The sequence below is a fragment of the Gadus chalcogrammus genome, chromosome 11 (genome assembly GCF_026213295.1).
Source record: "Gadus chalcogrammus isolate NIFS_2021 chromosome 11, NIFS_Gcha_1.0, whole genome shotgun sequence".
NCBI lineage: Eukaryota > Metazoa > Chordata > Actinopteri > Gadiformes > Gadidae > Gadus > Gadus chalcogrammus.
In genome coordinates, this window is record NC_079422.1 from 27,819,539 (window position 1) to 27,839,418 (window position 19,880).

Here is a 19,880-nt window from a genome sequence, read left to right on the forward strand (position 1 = left end):
AAACATGTAGCAGGGTTAAACCAGAGTTCAAAGTTTGTAGCTGGGTTACAACAGAGTTTAAAGTTTGTTGTAGGGTTAAACCAGGGTTTAAAGTTTGTAGCAGTGTTAAACCAGGGTTAAAACATGTAGCAGGGTTAAAACAGAGTTAAAAGCATGTAGCAGGGTTAGACTAGAGTTGGAAACAACTGGTCCAGAAGAGTTGACCACAGATGGCTGTTGTTGTTAAGTGTGAATCTATACAGAATATACAGGGCTGGTGGCTCCAGGCGTCCGGATGAAAGGTTTACTTTCACATAAAGACAATACAATCAACATGGTAACACCCAAGTACAGATTATTAGTAATACATGGCGGACAGGGCCGCTTCGGTAATACTAGAATAATATTAGTATAATGTTATACTAATAATTAATTAAGAATAATAATTAGAATAATCAGAATGATAGTAAGGATTTTCTCGCCTCTCTGGGGTACATTCAACCCTATGACATCACACTGACATCACTCTTCATCTGATGTGAGGTTAGGGTTAGGGTTAGGGTTAGGGTTAGGGTTACCCTAACCCTAACCCGCCAGCAGGGAGGCTGGATCATGGGGTCACTTCCCTCTACACGGTGCCCAGCGGTGTCCCCGGTCCTTCGCTCTGTCTTCAGCTGATGGGTTCCGTCTTTCTTCCTTTGTCAACTCAAACAAGTCACCTCTGTCGTCAGTAGAAATAACAACGATTAAAAGCACATGTTTGTCTTCTGATCTGAAAGCGGGAATGTTTGTTCAACATCAGGGAACTAATGGTCTAACGACCCTAGCTCTAATGATGTTTGCTCGGGTCACATGACCCTAGTTCTGATGATGTCCGCTCGGGTCACATGACCCTAGCTCTAATGATGTCCGCTCGGGTCACATGACCCTAGTTCTGATAATGTCCGCTCGGGTCACATGACCCTAGTTCTGATAATGTCCGCTCGGGTCACATGACGCTAGTTCTTCCCCTGGGACTCTGCAGAGACAAAACAAAACGCAATGTAGCATGTAGATAGCTATCAACCGAAAGGGCATCCCAACGACCGCCTTCACTCTGGAGCCGTACAGCATAGGGATGTTAGTTATTGTGTGGGCAATCATCGTTTAGTAATTCATCATTGAATTATTTGTGATTTTTCAGTATTAAGACTCCAGAACTCTCTCCATATAGTTAAGATCGCAAACAAAAACTCCCATGATGCATTCTGATGTACTAGCACAGTGGTATTAAGAACTAGGATGTTCAGAGTACTGTGTTCTACTAGAACTACAGTATTTCAGAAGGAGGTTAAACAGAAGGCGTAACCCTACCAGTAGGGGACTGTCCCGTGACCTGATTGGTGACCAGGGATCTGGAACTCAAACCTTTGATACAAATGGGAGAAAATATAAATGACATAACAACAAAATGCCCAATTGACAGTAATTGCACGCCACTCTCCAATAAAACATCCTGACAATCATGTTGTTGTGTGTCACAAGTCACAGATTGCGACTGTGACTTGTGACAGATTGAAGGTCGCTGACAGTGTAACCCAAATGACCAACAGGAGGACAAATAATGAGCGTAAAACAGCACCCCAGGTCAACAACAGAGTCCCAACCAGAGTCACAGCCTAACCCTAGCCCAGAGTCACAGCCTAACGCAACCAGAGTCACAGCCTAACCCAACCAGAGTCACAGCCTAACCCAGAGTCACAGCCTAACCGTAACCCAGAGTCACAGCCTAACCCAACCAGAGTCACAGCCTAACCCAACCAGAGTCACAGCCTAACCCTAACCCAGAGTCACAGCCTAACCCAACCAGAGTCACAGCCTAACCCTAGCCCAGAGTCACAGCCTAACCCAACCAGAGTCACAGCCTAACCCAACCAGAGTCACAACCTAACCCTAACCCAGAGTCACAGCCTAACCCAACCAGAGTCACAGCCTAACCCTAACCCAGAGTCACAGCCTAACCCAACCAGAGTCACAGCCTAACCCTAACCCAGAGTGACAGCCTAACCCTAACCCAGAGTGACAGCCTAACCCAACCAGAGTCAAAGCCTAACCCTAACCCAGAGTCACAGCCTAACCCTAACCCAGAGTCACAGCCTAACCCAACCAGAGTCACAGCCTAACCCAACCAGAGTCACAGCCTAACCGTAACCCAGAGTCACAGCCTAACCCTAACCCAGAGTCACAGCCTAACCCAACCAGAGTCACAGCCTAACCCTGACCCAGAGTCACAGCCTAACCCAACCAGAGTCACAGCCTAACCCCAACCAGAGTCATAGCCTAACCAAAACAGAGTCACAGCCTAACCCAACCAGAGTCACAGCCTAACCCTAACCCAGAGTCACAGCCTAACCCTAACCCAGAGTCACAGCCTAACCCAACCAGAGTCACAGCCTAACCCAACCAGAGTCACAGCCTAACCGTAACCCAGAGTCACAGCCTAACCCTAACCCAGAGTCACAGCCTAACCCAACCAGAGTCACAGCCTAACCCTGACCCAGAGTCACAGCCTAACCCAACCAGAGTCACAGCATAACCCCAACCAGAGTCATAGCCTAACCAAAACAGAGTCACAGCCTAACCCAACCAGAGTCACAGCCTAACCCAACCAGAGTCACAGCCTAACCCCAACCCAGAGTCACAGCCTAACCCAACCAGAGTCACAGCCTAACCCTAACCCAGAGTCACAGCCTAACCCAACCAGAGTCACAGCCTAACCCAACCAGAGTCACAGCCTAACCCTAACCCAGAGTGACAGCCTAACCGTAACCCAGAGTCACAGCCTAACCCAACCAGAGTCACAGCCTAACCCTAACCCAGAGTCACAGCCTAACCCTAACCCAGAGTGACAGCCTAACCCAACCAGAGTCACAGCCTAACCCTAACCCAGAGTCACAGCCTAACCTAACCAGAGTCACAGCCTTACCCTAACCCAGAGTGACAGCCTAACCCTAACCCAGAGTCACAGCCTAACCCAACCAGAGTCATAGCCTAACCCAACCAGAGTCACAGCCTAACCCAACCAGAGTCACAGCCTAACCCAGAGTCACAGCCTAACCCAACCAGAGTCACAGCCTATCCCCAACCCAGAGTCACAGCCTAACCCAACCAGAGTCACAGCCTAACCCAACCAGAGTCACAGCCTTACCCTAACCCAGAGTGACAGCCTAACCCTAACCCAGAGTCACAGCCTAACCCAACCAGAGTCATAGCCTAACCCAACCAGAGTCACAGCCTAACCCAACCAGAGTCACAGCCTAACCCAGAGTCACAGCCTAACCCAACCAGAGTCACAGCCTATCCCCAACCCAGAGTCACAGCCTAACCCAACCAGAGTCACAGCCTAACCCAACCAGAGTCACAGCCTAACCCAGAGTCACAGCCTAACCCAACCAGAGTCACAGCCTATCCCCAACCCAGAGTCACAGCCTAACCCAACCAGAGTCACAGCCTAACCCAACCAGAGTCACAGCCTAACCCAACCAGAGTCACAGCCTAACCCTAACCCAGAGTAACAGCCTAACCCAACCAGAGTCACAGCCTAACCCAACCAGAGTCACAGCCTAACCCTAACCCAGAGTCACAGCCTAACCCAACCAGAGTCACAGCCTAACCGTAACCCAAAGTGACAGCATAACCCTAACCCAGAGTCACAGCCTAACCCAACCAGAGCAACAGTCTAACCCAACCCCAACCCTAACAGATACCACGTAAACTTTGGCAAAACAAAGTCAGATAATAGAGTTGTGGCATAATAAAGATGGTCTGATTGATGTCATGTCACCCATAAACAATTGATAAGTTAAATTAGTTCAACCCACGCAGCGAACTCACCGTGTGATATTCACTGTATGACAGGAGTCTGGGAAACGTTTTCTATTCTGGTACTTACACATATTCTGTATGTAAACCTCCTTATATCTCATTGTATGAGTGACTTCACCTTGGTAGACGTCGTACGGGGCAGACAGCAGGCTGTAGCTCACTCCCAGGTGGGTGTGGTGGTGGGTGTGGAGGTGGCGGCCAAAGGACACCTGGTTCCTCTCTCGCTCCAACTCCCTCTCTCTCTCAGGGGAGCCCTTCTCCCCCGGCTGGACGGAGGAGGAGTTCACTCTCCTCAGGCTAGGCTAATAGGCTAGGTGTAAAAAGGTGTTGGGGTAGCTAGGCTAAGCTAGGTGTTGCTATGTGAAGGTAATTCTAGGCTAAGATGAGTGTAGGTGTAGCTGGGCTGAACTAGGTGTAGCTAGGTGTAGCTAGGTGTAGCTAGATGTAACTAGGTGGAGGTAGGTGGAGCTAGGTGGAGCTAGGTGTAGCTAGGTGTAGCTAGGTGTAGCGAGGTGGAGGTGAGGGGAGCTAGGTGTAACTAGGTGGAGGTAGGTGTAGCTAGGTGGAGGTAGGTGTAGCTAGGTGGAGGTAGGTGTAGCTAGGTGTGGGTAGGTGTAGCTAGGTGGAGGTAGGTGTAGCTAGTTGGAGAGAGGTGTAGCTAGGTGGAGCTAGGTGGAGGTAGGTGGAGCTAGGTGGAGCTAGGTGGAGTTAAGTGTAGCTAGGTGTGGGTAGGTGTAGCTAGGTGTAGCTAGGTGGAGGTAGGTGTAGCTAGGTGGAGCTAGGTGGAGCTAGGTGGACTTAGGTGGAGCTAGGTGGAGGTAGATGTACTCACGGCGGGGGACTTGCCCTGGCTGAGCAGGCTGGGTGGGTGGAGCTCCAGGCTGGACGGCTCTGTGTGATTGGTCCCCTCGGGGTCGTCCCGCCCTGCGGTCTTACCGTATAGCGGGTAGTGGAAACCTGGGAACACACACACATATTATTATATAGACACATTATAGGCAGTACAATAGTTTCATTGTGATGTACATACAAATCAGGGTAGTTGGTAGTGTGTGTGTGTGTGTGTGTGTGTGTGTGTGTGTGTGTGTGTGTGTGTGTGTGTGTGTGTGTGTGTGTGTGTGTGTGTGTGTTTGTGTGTATGTGTGTGTGTGTGTGTGTGTGTGTGTGTGTGTGTGTGTACCAGGGTAGCTGTGGGCCATGTTTGGAGACATGCCTTGTGAGGACCGCGTCAGGGCCAGGTAAGGGGGGTAGGGGGCCTGCTGGTAGGGCAGGTAGGCCTGCTGGGGGGGGGACACCGCTGCCCGGGCGCTCTGCGACTCCTCACACAGCCCTCCTATTGGCTCCTCGCCTATCACCTCCTCCCCCTCCAATCGCTCAGCATCCTCCGCTTCACTGATGGGTGTGGCATGTTGGACCCCACCCCTTTCTCCTCCTCTAACTCCGCCTCCCCCGATGGTGGCCATCTTGGCTCCGACTGGCTCCAGGGTAGCTCGCCATTCCTTGGTCTGCTCCGCCTCCCCTTCCTCTGGCTGGTTGCCGTGGAGACCAAGAGGATAATGGGGCTGTTTGCATCTTGGCCGTCTGTACGCCCAGCCAAGGCTGTCTGGGGGCTAGATGATGGACAGGTGTCGGTTCTAGATGATGGACAGGTGTCGGTTCTAGATGATGGACAGGCGTCGGTTCTAGTTGATGGACAGGTGTTGGTTCTAGATGATGGACAGGTGTCGGTTCTAGTTGATGGACAGGTGTCGGTTCTAGATGAAGGACAGGCGTCGGTTCTAGATGATGGACAGGTGTCGGTTCTAGATGATGGACAGGTGTCGGTTCTAGATGAAGGACAGGCGTCGTTTCTAGATGATGGACAGGTGTCGGTTCTAGATGACGGACAGGCGTCGGTTCTAGATGATGGACAGGTGTTGGTTCTAGATGATGGACAGGTGTCGGTTCTACATGATGGACAGGTGTTGGTTCTAGATGATGGACAGGTGTCGGTTCTAGATGATGGACAGGTGTCGGTTCTAGATGATGGACAGGTGTCGGTTCTAGATGATGGACAGGTGTCGGTTCTACATGATGGACAGGTGTTGGTTCTAGATGATGGACAGGTGTCGGTTCTAGATGATGGACAGGTGTCGGTTCTAGATGATGGATAGGTGTCGGTTCTACATGATAGATAGGTGTTGGTTCTAGATGATGGGCAGGTGTCGGTTCTAGATGATGGATAGGTGTCGGTTCTACATGATGGACAGGTGTTGGTTCTAGATGATGGACAGGTGTTGGTTCTAGATGATGGATAGGTTTCGGTTCTACATGATGGACAGGTGTTGATTCTAGATGATGGACAGGTGTTGGTTCTAGATGATGGACAGGGGTTGGTTCTAGTAGAAGTGTTTCACCTACAAAACAAAGTGTTGCTTTGCAGCCATGTTGGGGGTTTCGTTCAACAGCCATCTAGGTGTGCCAGCTTGTGTTTCTATTGGCCGGTGCAAAAAAGTCACACCCTTTCAGATGAACCCCCTAGCACTAGCATTAGCACTAGCATTAGCAGGAGTAAGCAGTAGCATTGTTTCTATGAGTGGATTGACAGTAGAGGAGACACTAGAGACAGTAGAGGAGACACTAGAGACAGTAGAGGAGACACTAGAGGAGACACTAGAGACAGTAGAGGAGACACTAGAGACAGTAGAGGAGACACTAGAGACAGTAGAGGAGACACTAGAGACAGTAGAGGAGACACAAGAGACAGTAGAGGAGACACTAGAGACAGTAGAGGAGACACTAGAGACAGTAGAGGAGACACTAGAGGAGACACTAGAGACAGTAGAGGAGACACTAGAGACAGTAGAGGAGACACTAGAGACAGTAGAGGAGACAAAAGAGACAGTAGAGGAGACACCAGAGACCTTAAACTGATGGACTGAGCACTACAGATCTTAAAGGGATCACGACCCATCCTAGAGGAGACCTGACATATCTTAGCGGAAACACCGGTTCCATGAACATGATACATGATCGACCGCCCAGTGGATGATGTTGATGGAGAATGACCGACGTTTCTGCAGGCGGCCATTTTAAAGTGGAGGAAAACAAAGATAAATGGAATCCTCTCTAAATGACATGGAGCAGCTTGATAAGACAAAATACAGAAGCCACAGTAGTCTTTAAATGGTAATAGTATGCAGATTCACCAGATTACCCCAATTAACCTGAGATGCTACCACCCCAATTTTAAATGACTAGAATTCTTTCAAAAAACATTTCTTAAAACCAACATTATGAAAAAGCTTTTGTTTATTTGTGTGTGTTGAAAGTTTCCACTTACAGCTAGTTTAAATAACATGTGTTTATCTCCACTCATGAAACCAAATACGCCTTTATTCATGGGAGCAGAATACCAAACTACATCCAGAGGGTTAGGGTGGTAAATGACCTTTTTAACCCTAGCCCACAGCACCACAAAGTACATACAGTATGGGCAAAGGCCCCAAGTGATTTTCATTGAACCAAGCTCTCTAACTCCGAGACACAGAAACACTAGAGACTGAAGGAGGGACTTACACTGGAGTAGGAACCATTTGAGTCCAGATCTGTCGGAGTGTTGTGAAGTGACGAAGAGGAGGAGGATGCCTTGACGGTGCCGGGCTGTTGGTCCAGTATGCTGCTCAGCTGCCCTCGCTCGGCCCTCTCCCCCCGATCCCCTCGTTCGCCCTTCTCCGCGTAGGACAGTGTGGGTTTAGAGCAGCAGCCCTTCGTACCGTCCCCCCCTTGGGCCGGCACAGCCGCTCCTCCTGACCCTGCTGATGCGTATTTCCCGTCCTCCCCTTCCCGGCCGGGGCCCGCCGGCCCGCGGTCCGACCGTTGCTTAGCGCCGCCGAGCGCCTGGTCGCAGCACTTGTTGCCCAGCAACAGTTTGTGGTGGGAGTAGAGCGCTCTGGAGTACTGGCCGTAGTACAGCGACTGGGCCAGGGCGGTCTGGGTCTGACTCATGGCCAGCTGCAGCTGGGACTGACCGCAGCCCTCCGCCTTCTTAGAGTCCACTGGCTCCTCCTCCTTCAGGTCCTCCTTCCGTTCCTTTGCCTTGACGTCGACGCCCTTGTGGGAGGCGGGGCCGCAGTGGTTCTGCCGGTCACTCTGCATGAACCCCTGGAGGTAGTAGGAGTCGTAGCCCTGGTAGTACTGAGAGTCTTTTGACAGCGGGTTGGATGCTGCGGGAGGGGTCTTGCTGGCGTTCCCCTGGTGGTTGTTGCTAAGGTTTCCATGGTGACTGATGGGCGTCTCATCGGAGGAGGAGGAGGAGGAGGAGGAGGAGGAGGAGGAGGAAGAGGAAGGAGGGCCTGACTTGGATCTTGGACAGTCGGACTGACATTCGACAGCCCCCCCATCGTCCCCAGCATCTGAGATATCGGAGTAGGCGGGGCTGTTGTTCTTGCTGTCACCATCTGGTGAGCCAATCCCGCTACCGGCATCCAGGCGCAGGGACGTGCCGATGGACGGACTGGGGGCGTTGTCCGTGAAGGTGTACACCTTATCGGCCTCCGCCCGGATGCTGGCCATCCTGCTCTCCTGGCTTCCTGTCAGACCATTCACCACCTCCTGTTTACTGAGGTGCTCCTTCAGGAGGCTCCCAGGAGCTTCTCTGGCTGCCGGTTTGGGTCCCCCAGCGCCGCCACAGTCCTCCGCCTTGACCCCAGCCTCCCCGCTGGAGGTCCTGTCCAGGTCTCTGCTGTGTTTGTCCTTAAGTCTCCGTTTCTCTTTCTTCCGGGTTTCCTTGCTGCTGGGGACCAAGGCGGTTTTCCCCAAACACGGATCCGTAAGACCGAGCTTTGGCTTGATGGGCTTTAGAGTGGTGAGGGGGGGGTTCTTAGAGCTGGGACCCCCGGGGACCAGGGTGGTGGGCGGCTGTGTGGGCGGGGGCTGGTGAGGGTGCTGGGTGTTAGTGGGGTGGGGTTCTGCTGGGCTGGGGCTGCCTGAGCTGCTGGTGTTGTAGACAGAGTTAGGGTTAGTTAGGCTGGGGACGGCGATGAGCTTAGGGGGGGGCGGGGCCGGAGCGATGGGGCGGTTGGCCCGGGACTTGGAGAGCTTCTCTGCTTTCCCATTGGCCTTTTTCCCTTTGTCCCTAACTCCGCCCTTCTTGTCAATCAAACCCTCTGCCTCCAGTTTGGGCATCTCCACGGTGGAGCTGCGGTCGGGGACCATGCAGTTCTCCAAGACCACGGTCATGTTGGAGATGATGGGCAGGTTGCTGAGGTCGTCGATGAGCCCGTCTCGGAGCAGCGAGGTCCTCCTGGTTTTGGCCGTGTCGGTGCTCAGGAGCAGTCTCCGGTTCTTCGGAGAACCCAGTGTGGTCACCTTGTAGAGCGGTGCAGCCTTCTTTGTGGAGCTCAGGCCACTCGTGTTAGCGCTGCTAGCGTTAGCGCCGCTAGTGTTAGCACTGCTAGCATTAGCGCCGCTAGCGTTAGCGCTGCTGGCGTTAGCACTGTTGCTATTAGTGCTGCTAGCCTCCGAGGTGTGGTAGGTCCTGCTGCCCAGGGCGTCCTCACAGTCCGACAGGCGCTCCCCCCCCTCAGGGTCCTTCAGGGACTCCAGCTCTGGCTTCTTCTGCCCTCCGACCTCCAGGTGAGCGTGGGTCTGGTGGTAGCGCAGCCCGTTGATGTGCTTGTAGCGCTTAGTGCAGTTGGGGTGGGGGCAGTCAATGAGGATGGGAGGGGGGGGCGAGGAGGAGGTGCAGCCCCCCCCAGGGTCCATGAAGGAGGGGTCAGCCTTCCCCTGGGGCGTGGACGGTGCGCTGCGGGCCTTGGCTCGGATCCGCTTGCCGTTACCCAGTTTGTTGTCGTCGGAGGCGAGCAGGCTGAGGTCCAGGTCCCCAGGGGGCTTCACCTTCCTCTTCCCGGGGACGGAGAGGGTGGAGGAGAGGGTGGTGCTGCTGGCCGGCTTCACCTCCTCCACCGTGAAAAAGGACGGAGGAGCCCGACAGCTGCTGTTCATGAGGTTCAGACTGCCTCTCCGCCCTTTGCTGTGGATCGGCCCCGAGGCTCCGGTCACGCCCCCTCCCCGGCTCCTGTGCTGTGATAGGCCCCGGACCTTGGAGACCGGGAGGGGTTCCACACAGGGGCGCTCGGAGATAGCCAATCGCATTCGTTTGCCTCGGCCACGCCCACTTGGCATCTCCGGGTCGCTGGAGGGAGACTCGCAAAACCTGAAAGGAAAAGAAACAGCGATACTGGAATCAGGAACCTTCCTTTATCCACGGATGCCACCTTTCTTACTACATTTCAGACAGGACAATTTCGTCCAAAAAATACACTTGTTAGAGGCGGGAGCTGCTGCTGTGTTTGGCCCCGTCTCTGGAAGTCTCCCGGCCTAGCTGGGCCCAAACTGGCAGGAGATGAAGCTGAACCTCCCTGGTGTATGGAACATGGATATATTGGTACTGGATATTGGATATTGGCCTAACCTTTAGGCTAAGCCTAAAGGTTAGGCCAGGGTTATGCTCAAACTAAGGGCAAGGCCAGGGTTAGGCTCAACCTAAGCATATCTCCAGGGTTTCACAGAATGCTTGTTGTGTGTTAAATGACAGAGTCATTAATGAGCTGACTGTGTGGCTCGACCTATCACAATGTTCAACAGAAAATGATGTATGTAAACTACACAAATGGACGAAGATTACAGGAGACAGTAGAAGAATGTCCCCCTCACTCGGTCTTTTGCCATTCAAGCCCTTTCTACCCCTGCGCATGAAATGTATGCAACCAAAAAGATTAGTAGAGCTGTGTTCATACCCACATGAGGACACTGGGCTCAGGGTCAGCCTTACTAGCGGTACATTAGTATAGGGTTAGGGTTAATAGGGTTAGTAACTATCTATTAGTAGAGCTGTGTTCATACCCACATAAGGACACTGGGCTCAGGGTCAGCCTTACTAGCGGTACATTAGTATAGGGTTAGGGTTAATAGGGTTAGTAACTATCTATTAGTAGAGCTGTGTTCATACCCACATAAGGACACTGGGCTCAGGGTCAGCCTTACTAGCGGTACATTAGTATAGGGTTAGGGTTAATAGGGTTAGTAACTATCTATTAGTAGAGCTGTGTTCATACCCACATAAGGACACTGGGCTCAGGGTCAGTCTTACTAGCGGTACATTAGTATAGGGTTAGGGTTAATAGGGTTAGTAACTATCTATTAGTAGAGCTGTGTGTTACCTTGGAGGTGCCCAGTCATGTTTGGTGCAGTCCAACAGTGTTCCCACATAGGTCCTTTTCCGCCATGTCACATTTACCACAAGCACACCTGCGACAAAGACACACACAAGAAGTATTTCTAAAACTATTCTTAAGATAAGATGGTTGGAAAACCTCAACAACCTCAACAACATTTGTTCTCAGAGCCTGAGAACAAATGTTCTCAGGCTCTCTATCCCCTTATCCCCTTTTACTCTCTCTCTCTCCCTCCCCCCTCTCTCTCTCGCTCTGTCTCTCTCTCCCCCCTCTGTCTTCTCTGTCACCCCTCTGTCTTCTCTCTCCCTCTCCCTCTCTCTCTCCCCCCCTCTCTCTCTCTCTCCCCCTCTCTCTCTCCCTCCCCCCTCTCTCTCTCGCTCTCCCTCTCTCCCTCTCTCCCTCTCTCTCTCTCTCTCTCTCTCTCTCTCTCTCTCTCTCTCTCTCTCTCTCTCTCCCCCCCCCCCCCCTCTCTCTCCCCCCCCCCTCTCCCTCTCTCTCACCCTCCTCCGTCTCGTGCCATACAATGCCCTCCAGGTTGACGCTGGTCCCTGGTCGGCAGGGCCCCAGGCAGGCGGAGTCTGGCTCAGGGCCCCCGGGAGCGCCCGCTCCTTCTGGGGTGTTGGTGCCGATTGAGCGGGTCATCACCACCACCTGCTTGGGGGAGGAACCGGGGAGGCCCACGGCGACAGGGGCTGGGGGGGGGGGCACGGGGAACATGGAGTCCAACTGGAAGAAAGTAGGAACATGTTAGGAGTATTAACACCGGTTGAGCTGAGATGTTAGGAGTATTAACACCTGTTGACCCTGAGATGTTAGGAGTGTTAACACCTGTTGACCCTGAGATGTTAGGAGTGTTAACACCTGTTGACCCTGAGATGTTAGGAGTATTAACACCTGTTGACCCTGAGATGTTAGGAGTATTAACATCGGTTGAGCTGAGATGTTAGGAGTATTAACACCTGTTGACCCTGAGATGTTAGGAGTGTTAACACCTGTTGACCCTGAGATGTTAGGAGTGTTAACACCTGTTGACCCTGAGATGTTAGGAGTATTAACACCTGTTGACCCTGAGATGTTAGGAGTATTAACACCTGTTGACCCTGAGATGTTAGGAGTATTAACACCTGTTGACCCTGAGATGTTAGGAGTATTAACACCTGTTGACCCTGAGATGTTAGGAGTATTAACACCTGTTGACCCTGAGATGTTAGGAGTATTAACATCGGTTGAGCTGAGATGTTAGGGGTATTAACACCTGTTGACCCTGAGATGTTAGGAGTATTAACACCTGTTGACCCTGAGATGTTAGGAGGGTTAACACCTGTTGACCCTGAGATGTTAGGAGGGTTAACACCTGTTGACCCTGAGATGTTAGGAGTACTAACATCTGTTGAGCTGAGATGGTAGGATTATAAACAGTGTTGACCTCCTTTACCATTAGCTACCAAACAGCTGAATACTTAATACATACTTAATACTTAAGCAGGCAGCACACCAGGTATTCGATTTTGTGTATTTGTGCAGCCTTGCCGAGCTTGAAAAGGTTTTGTTCCCTGATTGGTTAGTGAAGACCACCGAGAGGACAGAGACTGGAAATCACAAATCTGATCGCTGAAATAGTTCAATGTTGGCCTTGGCTTCCTGAATAATTATACATTGTTCACTTTCTGGTCATCTGCTGAAAATTTGCCAAGTTTAAAAATTGTAGATATTGTAATATTGTAAAATGAAAGACAATATATTTTCCTCCCTCCTACACACCCCAGTCCTATAACACAAAGCAAATGAACAACAACAAAAGTACACATGTGATTTCTCCACCTCTCTGACCTTCATTCAGCAGATAAAGGCTTTTTGGAGTAACAGCGCAAATGCACTTAAAAAAAACACTGAAACAAACATACACACATAGTAGGTTCCTCTAATATTGTTTTTGCCCATTGCTTGAACACGTTTTGCAAAACTTGGCTCATTGTGACAAAACTCAACACACAACAAATAAGACACAACACTGGGAAATATACCAATCACATCTATGTCGAATTGAAACTGTGCTATCGAAACCTTACAATCCTTTGTCAAAGTCTACTTTATAACACTGCAGTCTTTCATGTTCACTGTTTTTATTCAGTTCCACAGAAGGCACGTCGTCACAACAACCACGCCTCGCTGCCGGCCCTAGCACCAATAGGAAGCCTCGCTGCCGGCCCTAGCACCAATAGGAAGCCTCGCTGCCGGCCCAAGCACCAATAGGAAGCCTTGCGCTGCCTTTGAGATATGTTTTGAAAGCAGCAGATCAACCAACCCAGTGGGTAGGCTGCCGTAACGTTATACCAGTTGTTTAATGACTACATATATGGCCCTGATGCCCATTATTCTCTGTTTGTGATTACAATGATAGACACATTAATTCATAGTTACTTTATACTGTCGGGCACTTTGTTTACGGTTAAGTCATTTTACTCACTTTATTTACTGTCATTGCTCATTCTTTGCATTGTTGAATTATTCATCTACTGCATTAACAGTCTCCATATGTCCAGGACCTTGTATCAAGCCGATGTACCAAAGCTTTAAAGAAGCGTTTCTTCAGGGGCGGCGACGCTAGGGAGTAGGACAGCGGCGTGAAGGATAGCAGGCGGCGCCGAGCGCTGGCACGCGTTTAGCCGCCGGCCGCGAGGGGTGGTACGCGAGGGGTGGTACGTGAGGGGTGGTACGTGAGGGGTGGTACGTGAGGGGTGGTACGTGAGGGGTGGTACGTGAGGGGTGGTACGTGAGGGGTGGTAGGGTGGTACGTGAGGGGTGGTAGGGTGGTACGTGAGGGGTGGTAGGGTGGTACGTGAGGGGTGGTACGTGAGGGGTGGTACGTGAGGGGTGGTACGTGAGGGGTGGTACGTGAGGGGTGGTACGTGAGGGGTGGTACGTGAGGGGTGGTAGGGTGGTACGTGAGGGGTGGTACGTGAGGGGTGGTACGTGAGGGGTGGTACGTGAGGGGTGGTAGGGTGGTACGTGAGGGGTGGTACGTGAGGGGTGGTACGTGAGGGGTGGTACGTGAGGGGTGGTACGCGAGGGGTGGTACGTGAGGGGTGGTAGGGTGGTACGTGAGGGGTGGTAGGGTGGTACGTGAGGGGTGGTACGTGAGGGGTGGTACGCGAGGGGTGGTACGTGAGGGGTGGTAGGGTGGTACGTGAGGGGTGGTAGGGTGGTACGTGAGGGGTGGTACGTGAGGGGTGGGACGTGAGGGGTGGTAGGTGAGGGGTGGTACGTGAGGGGTGGTAGGGTGGTACGTGAGGGGTGGTACGTGAGGGGTGGTAGGTGAGGGGTGGTAGGGTGGTACGTGAGGGGTGGTACGTGAGGGGTGGTAGGTGAGGGGTGGTACGTGAGGGGTGGTACGTGAGGGGTGGTACGTGAGGGGTGGTACGTGAGGGGTGGTAGGGTGGTACGTGAGGGGTGGTACGTGAGGGGTGGGACGTGAGGGGTGGTAGGGTGGTACGTGAGGGGTGGTACGTGAGGGGTGGTACGTGAGGGGTGGTAGGGTGGTACGTGAGGGGTGGTACGTGAGGGGTGGGACGTGAGGGGTGGTAGGTGAGGGGTGGTACGTGAGGGGTGGTAGGGTGGTACGTGAGGGGTGGTACGTGAGGGGTGGTAGGTGAGGGGTGGTAGGGTGGTACGTGAGGGGTGGTACGTGAGGGGTGGTAGGTGAGGGGTGGTACGTGAGGGGTGGTACGTGAGGGGTGGTACGTGAGGGGTGGTACGTGAGGGGTGGTACGTGAGGGGTGGTACGTGAGGGGTGGTAGGGTGGTACGTGAGGGGTGGTACGTGAAGGGTGGTACGTGAGGGGTGGTACGTGAGGGGTGGGACGTGAGGGGTGGGACGTGAGGGGTGGTAGGGTGGTACGTGAGGGGTGGTACGTGAGGGGTGGGACGTGAGGGGTGGTAGGGTGGTACGTGAGGGGTGGTACGTGAGGGGTGGTACGTGAGGGGTGGTACGTGAGGGGTGGTAGGGTGGTACGTGAGGGGTGGTACGTGAGGGGTGGTACGCGAGGGGTGGTACGCGAGGGGTGGTACGTGAGGGGTGGTACGTGAGGGGTGGTAGGGTGGTACGTGAGGGGTGGTAGGGTGGTACGTGAGGGGTGGTACGTGAGGGGTGGTAGGGTGGTACGTGAGGGGTGGTACGTGAGGGGTGGTACGTGAGGGGTGGTACGTGAGGGGTGGTACGTGAGGGGTGGGACGTGAGGGGTGGTAGGGTGGTACGTGAGGGGTGGTACGTGAGGGGTGGTACGTGAGGGGTGGTACGTGAGGGGTGGTACGTGAGGGGTGGTACGTGAGGGGTGGTACGTGAGGGGTGGTAGGGTGGTACGTGAGGGGTGGTAGGGTGGTACGTGAGGGGTGGTACGTGAGGGGTGGTAGGGTGGTACGTGAGGGGTGGTACGTGAGGGGTGGTACGTGAGGGGTGGTACGTGAGGGGTGGTACGTGAGGGGTGGTACGTGAGGGGTGGTACGTGAGGGGTGGGACGTGAGGGGTGGTAGGGTGGTACGTGAGGGGTGGTACGTGAGGGGTGGTACGTGAGGGGTGGTACGTGAGGGGTGGTACGTGAGGGGTGGTACGTGAGGGGTGGTACGTGAGGGGTGGTAGGGTGGTACGCGAGGGGTGGTACGTGAGGGGTGGTACGTGAGGGGTGGTACGCGAGGGGTGGTACGCGAGGGGTGGTACGTGAGGGGTGGTAGGGTGGTACGTGAGGGGTGGTACGTGAGGGGTGGTACGTGAGGGGTGGTAGGCGAGGGGTGGTAGGGTGGTACGTGAGGGGTGGTACGTGAGGGGTGGTACGTGAGGGGTGGTAGGCGAGGGGTGGTAGGGTGGTACGCGAGGGGTGGTACGTGAGGGGTGGTACGTGAGGGGTGGTACGCGAGGGGTGGTAGGGTGGTACGTGAGGGGTGGTACGTGAGGGGTGGTAGGGTGGTACGTGAGGGGTGGTACGTGAGGGGTGGTACGTGAGGGGTGGTACGTGAGGGGTGGTACGTGAGGGGTGGTACGTGAGGGGTGGTACGCGAGGGGTGGTACGTGAGGGGTGGTAGGGTGGTACGTGAGGGGTGGTACGCGAGGGGTGGTAGGGTGGTACGTGAGGGGTGGTAGGGTGGTACGTGAGGGGTGGTACGTGAGGGGTGGTACGCGAGGGGTGGTACGTGGTAATACTGGGGGCGGTTGGTTTGACGCGCGCTCTTCGCCGCCGCTCTATTTGGCCAGATGAGGGCGCTGTCCCTAGCTCTAGCTCTAGCACTAGGCTAGCAAATATCACAAAAAAGGTAATTGAATATACTTTTAAAATGTTATGCTATTATTATTTTATTTTATTCAATGTCGTATCTTATTTTATACTTATTTATACATTTTGAATACTGGTTGTTGAATAAAAGTGGATAGGGTTAGATGAGACTTTTTGTCTCCCTCTCTCTTTTTTGAGACAGAGAGAGGGAAAAATAGACATATATATTGATACACATAATATAAATAAAGATAGATAATAGATAGCAGTGGCGGCTGGTGATCAAAAATGTTGGTGGGGCACAGTAATAGACAGGGGGTCTGGGGTTCCCCCCCCCCCCGATATAATATATTTAATAGATTTGATTTCCTGTATTATGGTGCATTTTGGGGATGGCCACTACCTATTTACCTACTATTCATTCAGATTCATTAGTGCTTACAACTCTCTGCTAGTTAGCGATCTATCTCTTCTCTACATGTAGTTGTGTTGCGCGAATGCTGCTGAGGGAGGTAGCCTATTTGATTGATTCGCTGAATTGTCCAATCATGTGGTGATAACAAAAAATAAACGCGATACCATTGGCCCGGGGCGCACACTAGGGCGACCCGAGGGCGAATTTACTTGACTTGGAGGAGGGCTTTATTTCGAATGACCAATAACTAGCCTAGCCCAAATCATTGACGTTCAGACACATTTAAATGGTTGCTGGCAGTCAGTGGCGGTTTTAGGCACGGGCGAACCGGGCAGCCGACGGGGTGGCATATTTGTGGGGGGCGGCTAATCACATGGGGGGCGCCACGAGCAGTATAAAAAAAAAATGCGCTGCGCAGCGGTTATCAATGAAGTACGACATAACATTGTGAGGGGAATAGGTATTTTGGCGCCCCCTCTGGCTGCAGGCGCACACCTGTTCGTTGAGAAGGTGCCGTGTATAGACGGAATGAAACCCTCACTGAAGTCCGTAGGTTCACGACACCCCCCCCCCCCCCCCCGTCAACAATCGCTTTCACCCCCCCCGTCAACACCCGCTTGTAGGAAGTCTTGCCCGGGGCGTAACTGGACCTAGAACCGCCACTGCTGGCAGTGACAAGTATATCACTTAAATTAAACGAGGATAAACGCTATGGATTTTTGTTGATTTATTTCGCATTGATAAAAGTTGGTTAATAGTTGGCAGATATATTCAAGTGAATATTTCACGGAGGGGCGGCGTCCTAGCGCCCTCTATTGGCCACCGCCACTGATAGATAGATGATAGAGACAGACAGACAGAAGGACAGACAGACAGACGGATAGAAAGAACGATAAGAGAGTTGGTTTTTTGCTGTCTGTTTTGCTGCGGAAAGACATTTACCCACTGAAAAGTTTCAAAACATTTAGACACGATGTAACTCACATATACACTCACGTATATACAACACTGTACCATAGAATGGCCTTTTGCCACCCATTGGTGGTCACATAGACAAACACACAAACACCCCCCCCCCCACACACACACACACATACAGACACCCAAACACACACACACACACACACACACACACACACACACACACACACACACACACACACACACACACACACACACACACACACACACCCAAACACACACACACACACTCACACACACACACACACACACACACACACACACACACACACACACACACAGACACCCAAACACACACACACACACACACTCACACACACACACGCACACACACACACTCACACACACACGCACACACACACACACACACACACACACACACACACACACACACACACACACACAGACACCCAAACACACACACACACACACACACACACACACACACACACACACACACACACACACACACACACACACACAGACACCCAAACACACACACACACACACACACACACACACACACACACACACACACACACACACACACACACACACACACACACACACACACACACACACATATATGTATATATACATATAGATATAAAAACATCAATTATTAATATGTCATCTCTCAGTATCTATCCCTGTCCCACAGACAGGTTGATACCTGTCTGTCTGTCTGTCTGTCTGTCTGTCTCTTTCGTTGTAGATGTAAAGATGACGTCTGACAACAACAGCACCATGATGCCTCATGTTTCCTCCATCACTCTTTCCTTCCCTCTCTCTTTCCCTCTCTCTTTCCCTCTCTCCTCTCTCTCCTTCACTCTCTCATTCCCTCTCTCCTTCCCTCTCTCCATCTCTCCCTCATTTCCTCTCTCCTTGCTTTGTGTTGAAGGCCACACACCTGCAGTGGTCGGTAACCATGACTCTGTTCTCCTCCATCTTCCTACCTTATCCGCTCCGCGGTGCTTCTTGACGGCCGGGCTGACGACCGCCGCGCTGCCGCTCTTCAATCCGGTCAATCCGTTCAATTCGTTTATTCCGACCATTCCGTTCTCCTGCCCGTTTTCGTTCTCAACTCCCATCCACTCTGCCGCACAATGCCCGTCCCTGCTCAAGAGCTCGGGCAGGGCGCTCGGTGCGAAGACATCCGCGTATTTCTCCTTCCTCTTCCTGATGACAGCATCTCTCTTCCAGCCCCTCATCATCATAGCTCTCTTCCCCTTCCGCTCCTCCTTAGGGGCCGTTATGACATCGTGGCCGGGCTCCCGGAGCGCCTGGCCCGCAGTGGACAACATCACCGCGCCTCCGCCTGGCTGAGCGCCTCGCCGCGTAGCCGCGACGACGCGTTGCTCTGCCGCGTCGACGCCGCTGCCGCACAACGCGGTTAGGAGCGGCGAGTCCGCCGCGTCCGTTACTTCACCGGTTCTATCGCGTTTCAGTGCGTGTTTGCGTGACTCGGAGGAAGAACCCGATCCCCGTGTTTGATCCGAGGGTACCGAGGTATGGAGATGGAGAGCGGGCGGTGACGGCTCCCTACAGCCCCTCTGCAGGAAGCGATCCATCGCCGCTCGTCTGCTCGGATCACAATCAGCATTCAAGTCATTCCGCCCGGCCGCGCTGTGCCGCTTCCCCCGGTGGCGCCTCACCAGACCCTGACCCCAACATAACCTTAATATTATAACATACTCTATAAACCACATAACCTCCGAAACCACGACCGGATATCCTGCTGAGGGGTTGATCCGCTTTCGTACGCCTGCTGAAATAATCCAATATCTGCGTAATTTCTTGAATGCAATTATGTATGCATTTGCCTTTGATTTGCTATCCTACCGTTACATTTTGCGCCAAACATTCGTTATTCCCGCTTGCAGGTCGAACAAGGCAGCCTGGGCAGGTGTTCTCACCTGGGAGGTGTCGTCACCTGGACCTCATGTAGACCTCATGTAAACCTCATAGACCTCATGTAAACCTCATTATAGACCTCATGTAGACCTCATTGTAGACCTCATTATAGACCTCATTATAGACCTCATGTAGACCTCATGTAGACCTCATTATAGACCTCAGGTATAACTCATGTAGACCTCATTATAGACCTCATGTACCTCATGTAGATCTCATTATAGACCTCATTATAGACCTCATGTAG

At 52.6% G+C, this 19,880-nt stretch overlaps 1 protein-coding gene across 1 annotated transcript; it reads right to left on the reverse strand.

Annotated features, from left to right (window-relative positions):
• Positions 1-977: 977 nt before the first annotated feature.
• On the reverse strand, positions 978-19,023 carry znf608 (zinc finger protein 608). The gene is made up of 11 exons (XM_056602883.1): positions 18,676-19,023; positions 11,561-11,786; positions 11,046-11,133; positions 9,313-10,039; positions 8,833-9,213; positions 7,402-8,769; positions 5,024-5,453; positions 4,676-4,800; positions 3,962-4,109; positions 1,333-1,386; positions 978-997 (listed from the first exon to the last, which is right to left on the reverse strand). Exons 1-11 carry the CDS (start codon positions 19,021-19,023, stop codon positions 978-980), a joined length of 3,915 nt encoding a protein of 1,304 aa, XP_056458858.1.
• Positions 19,024-19,880: the final 857 nt, after the last annotated feature.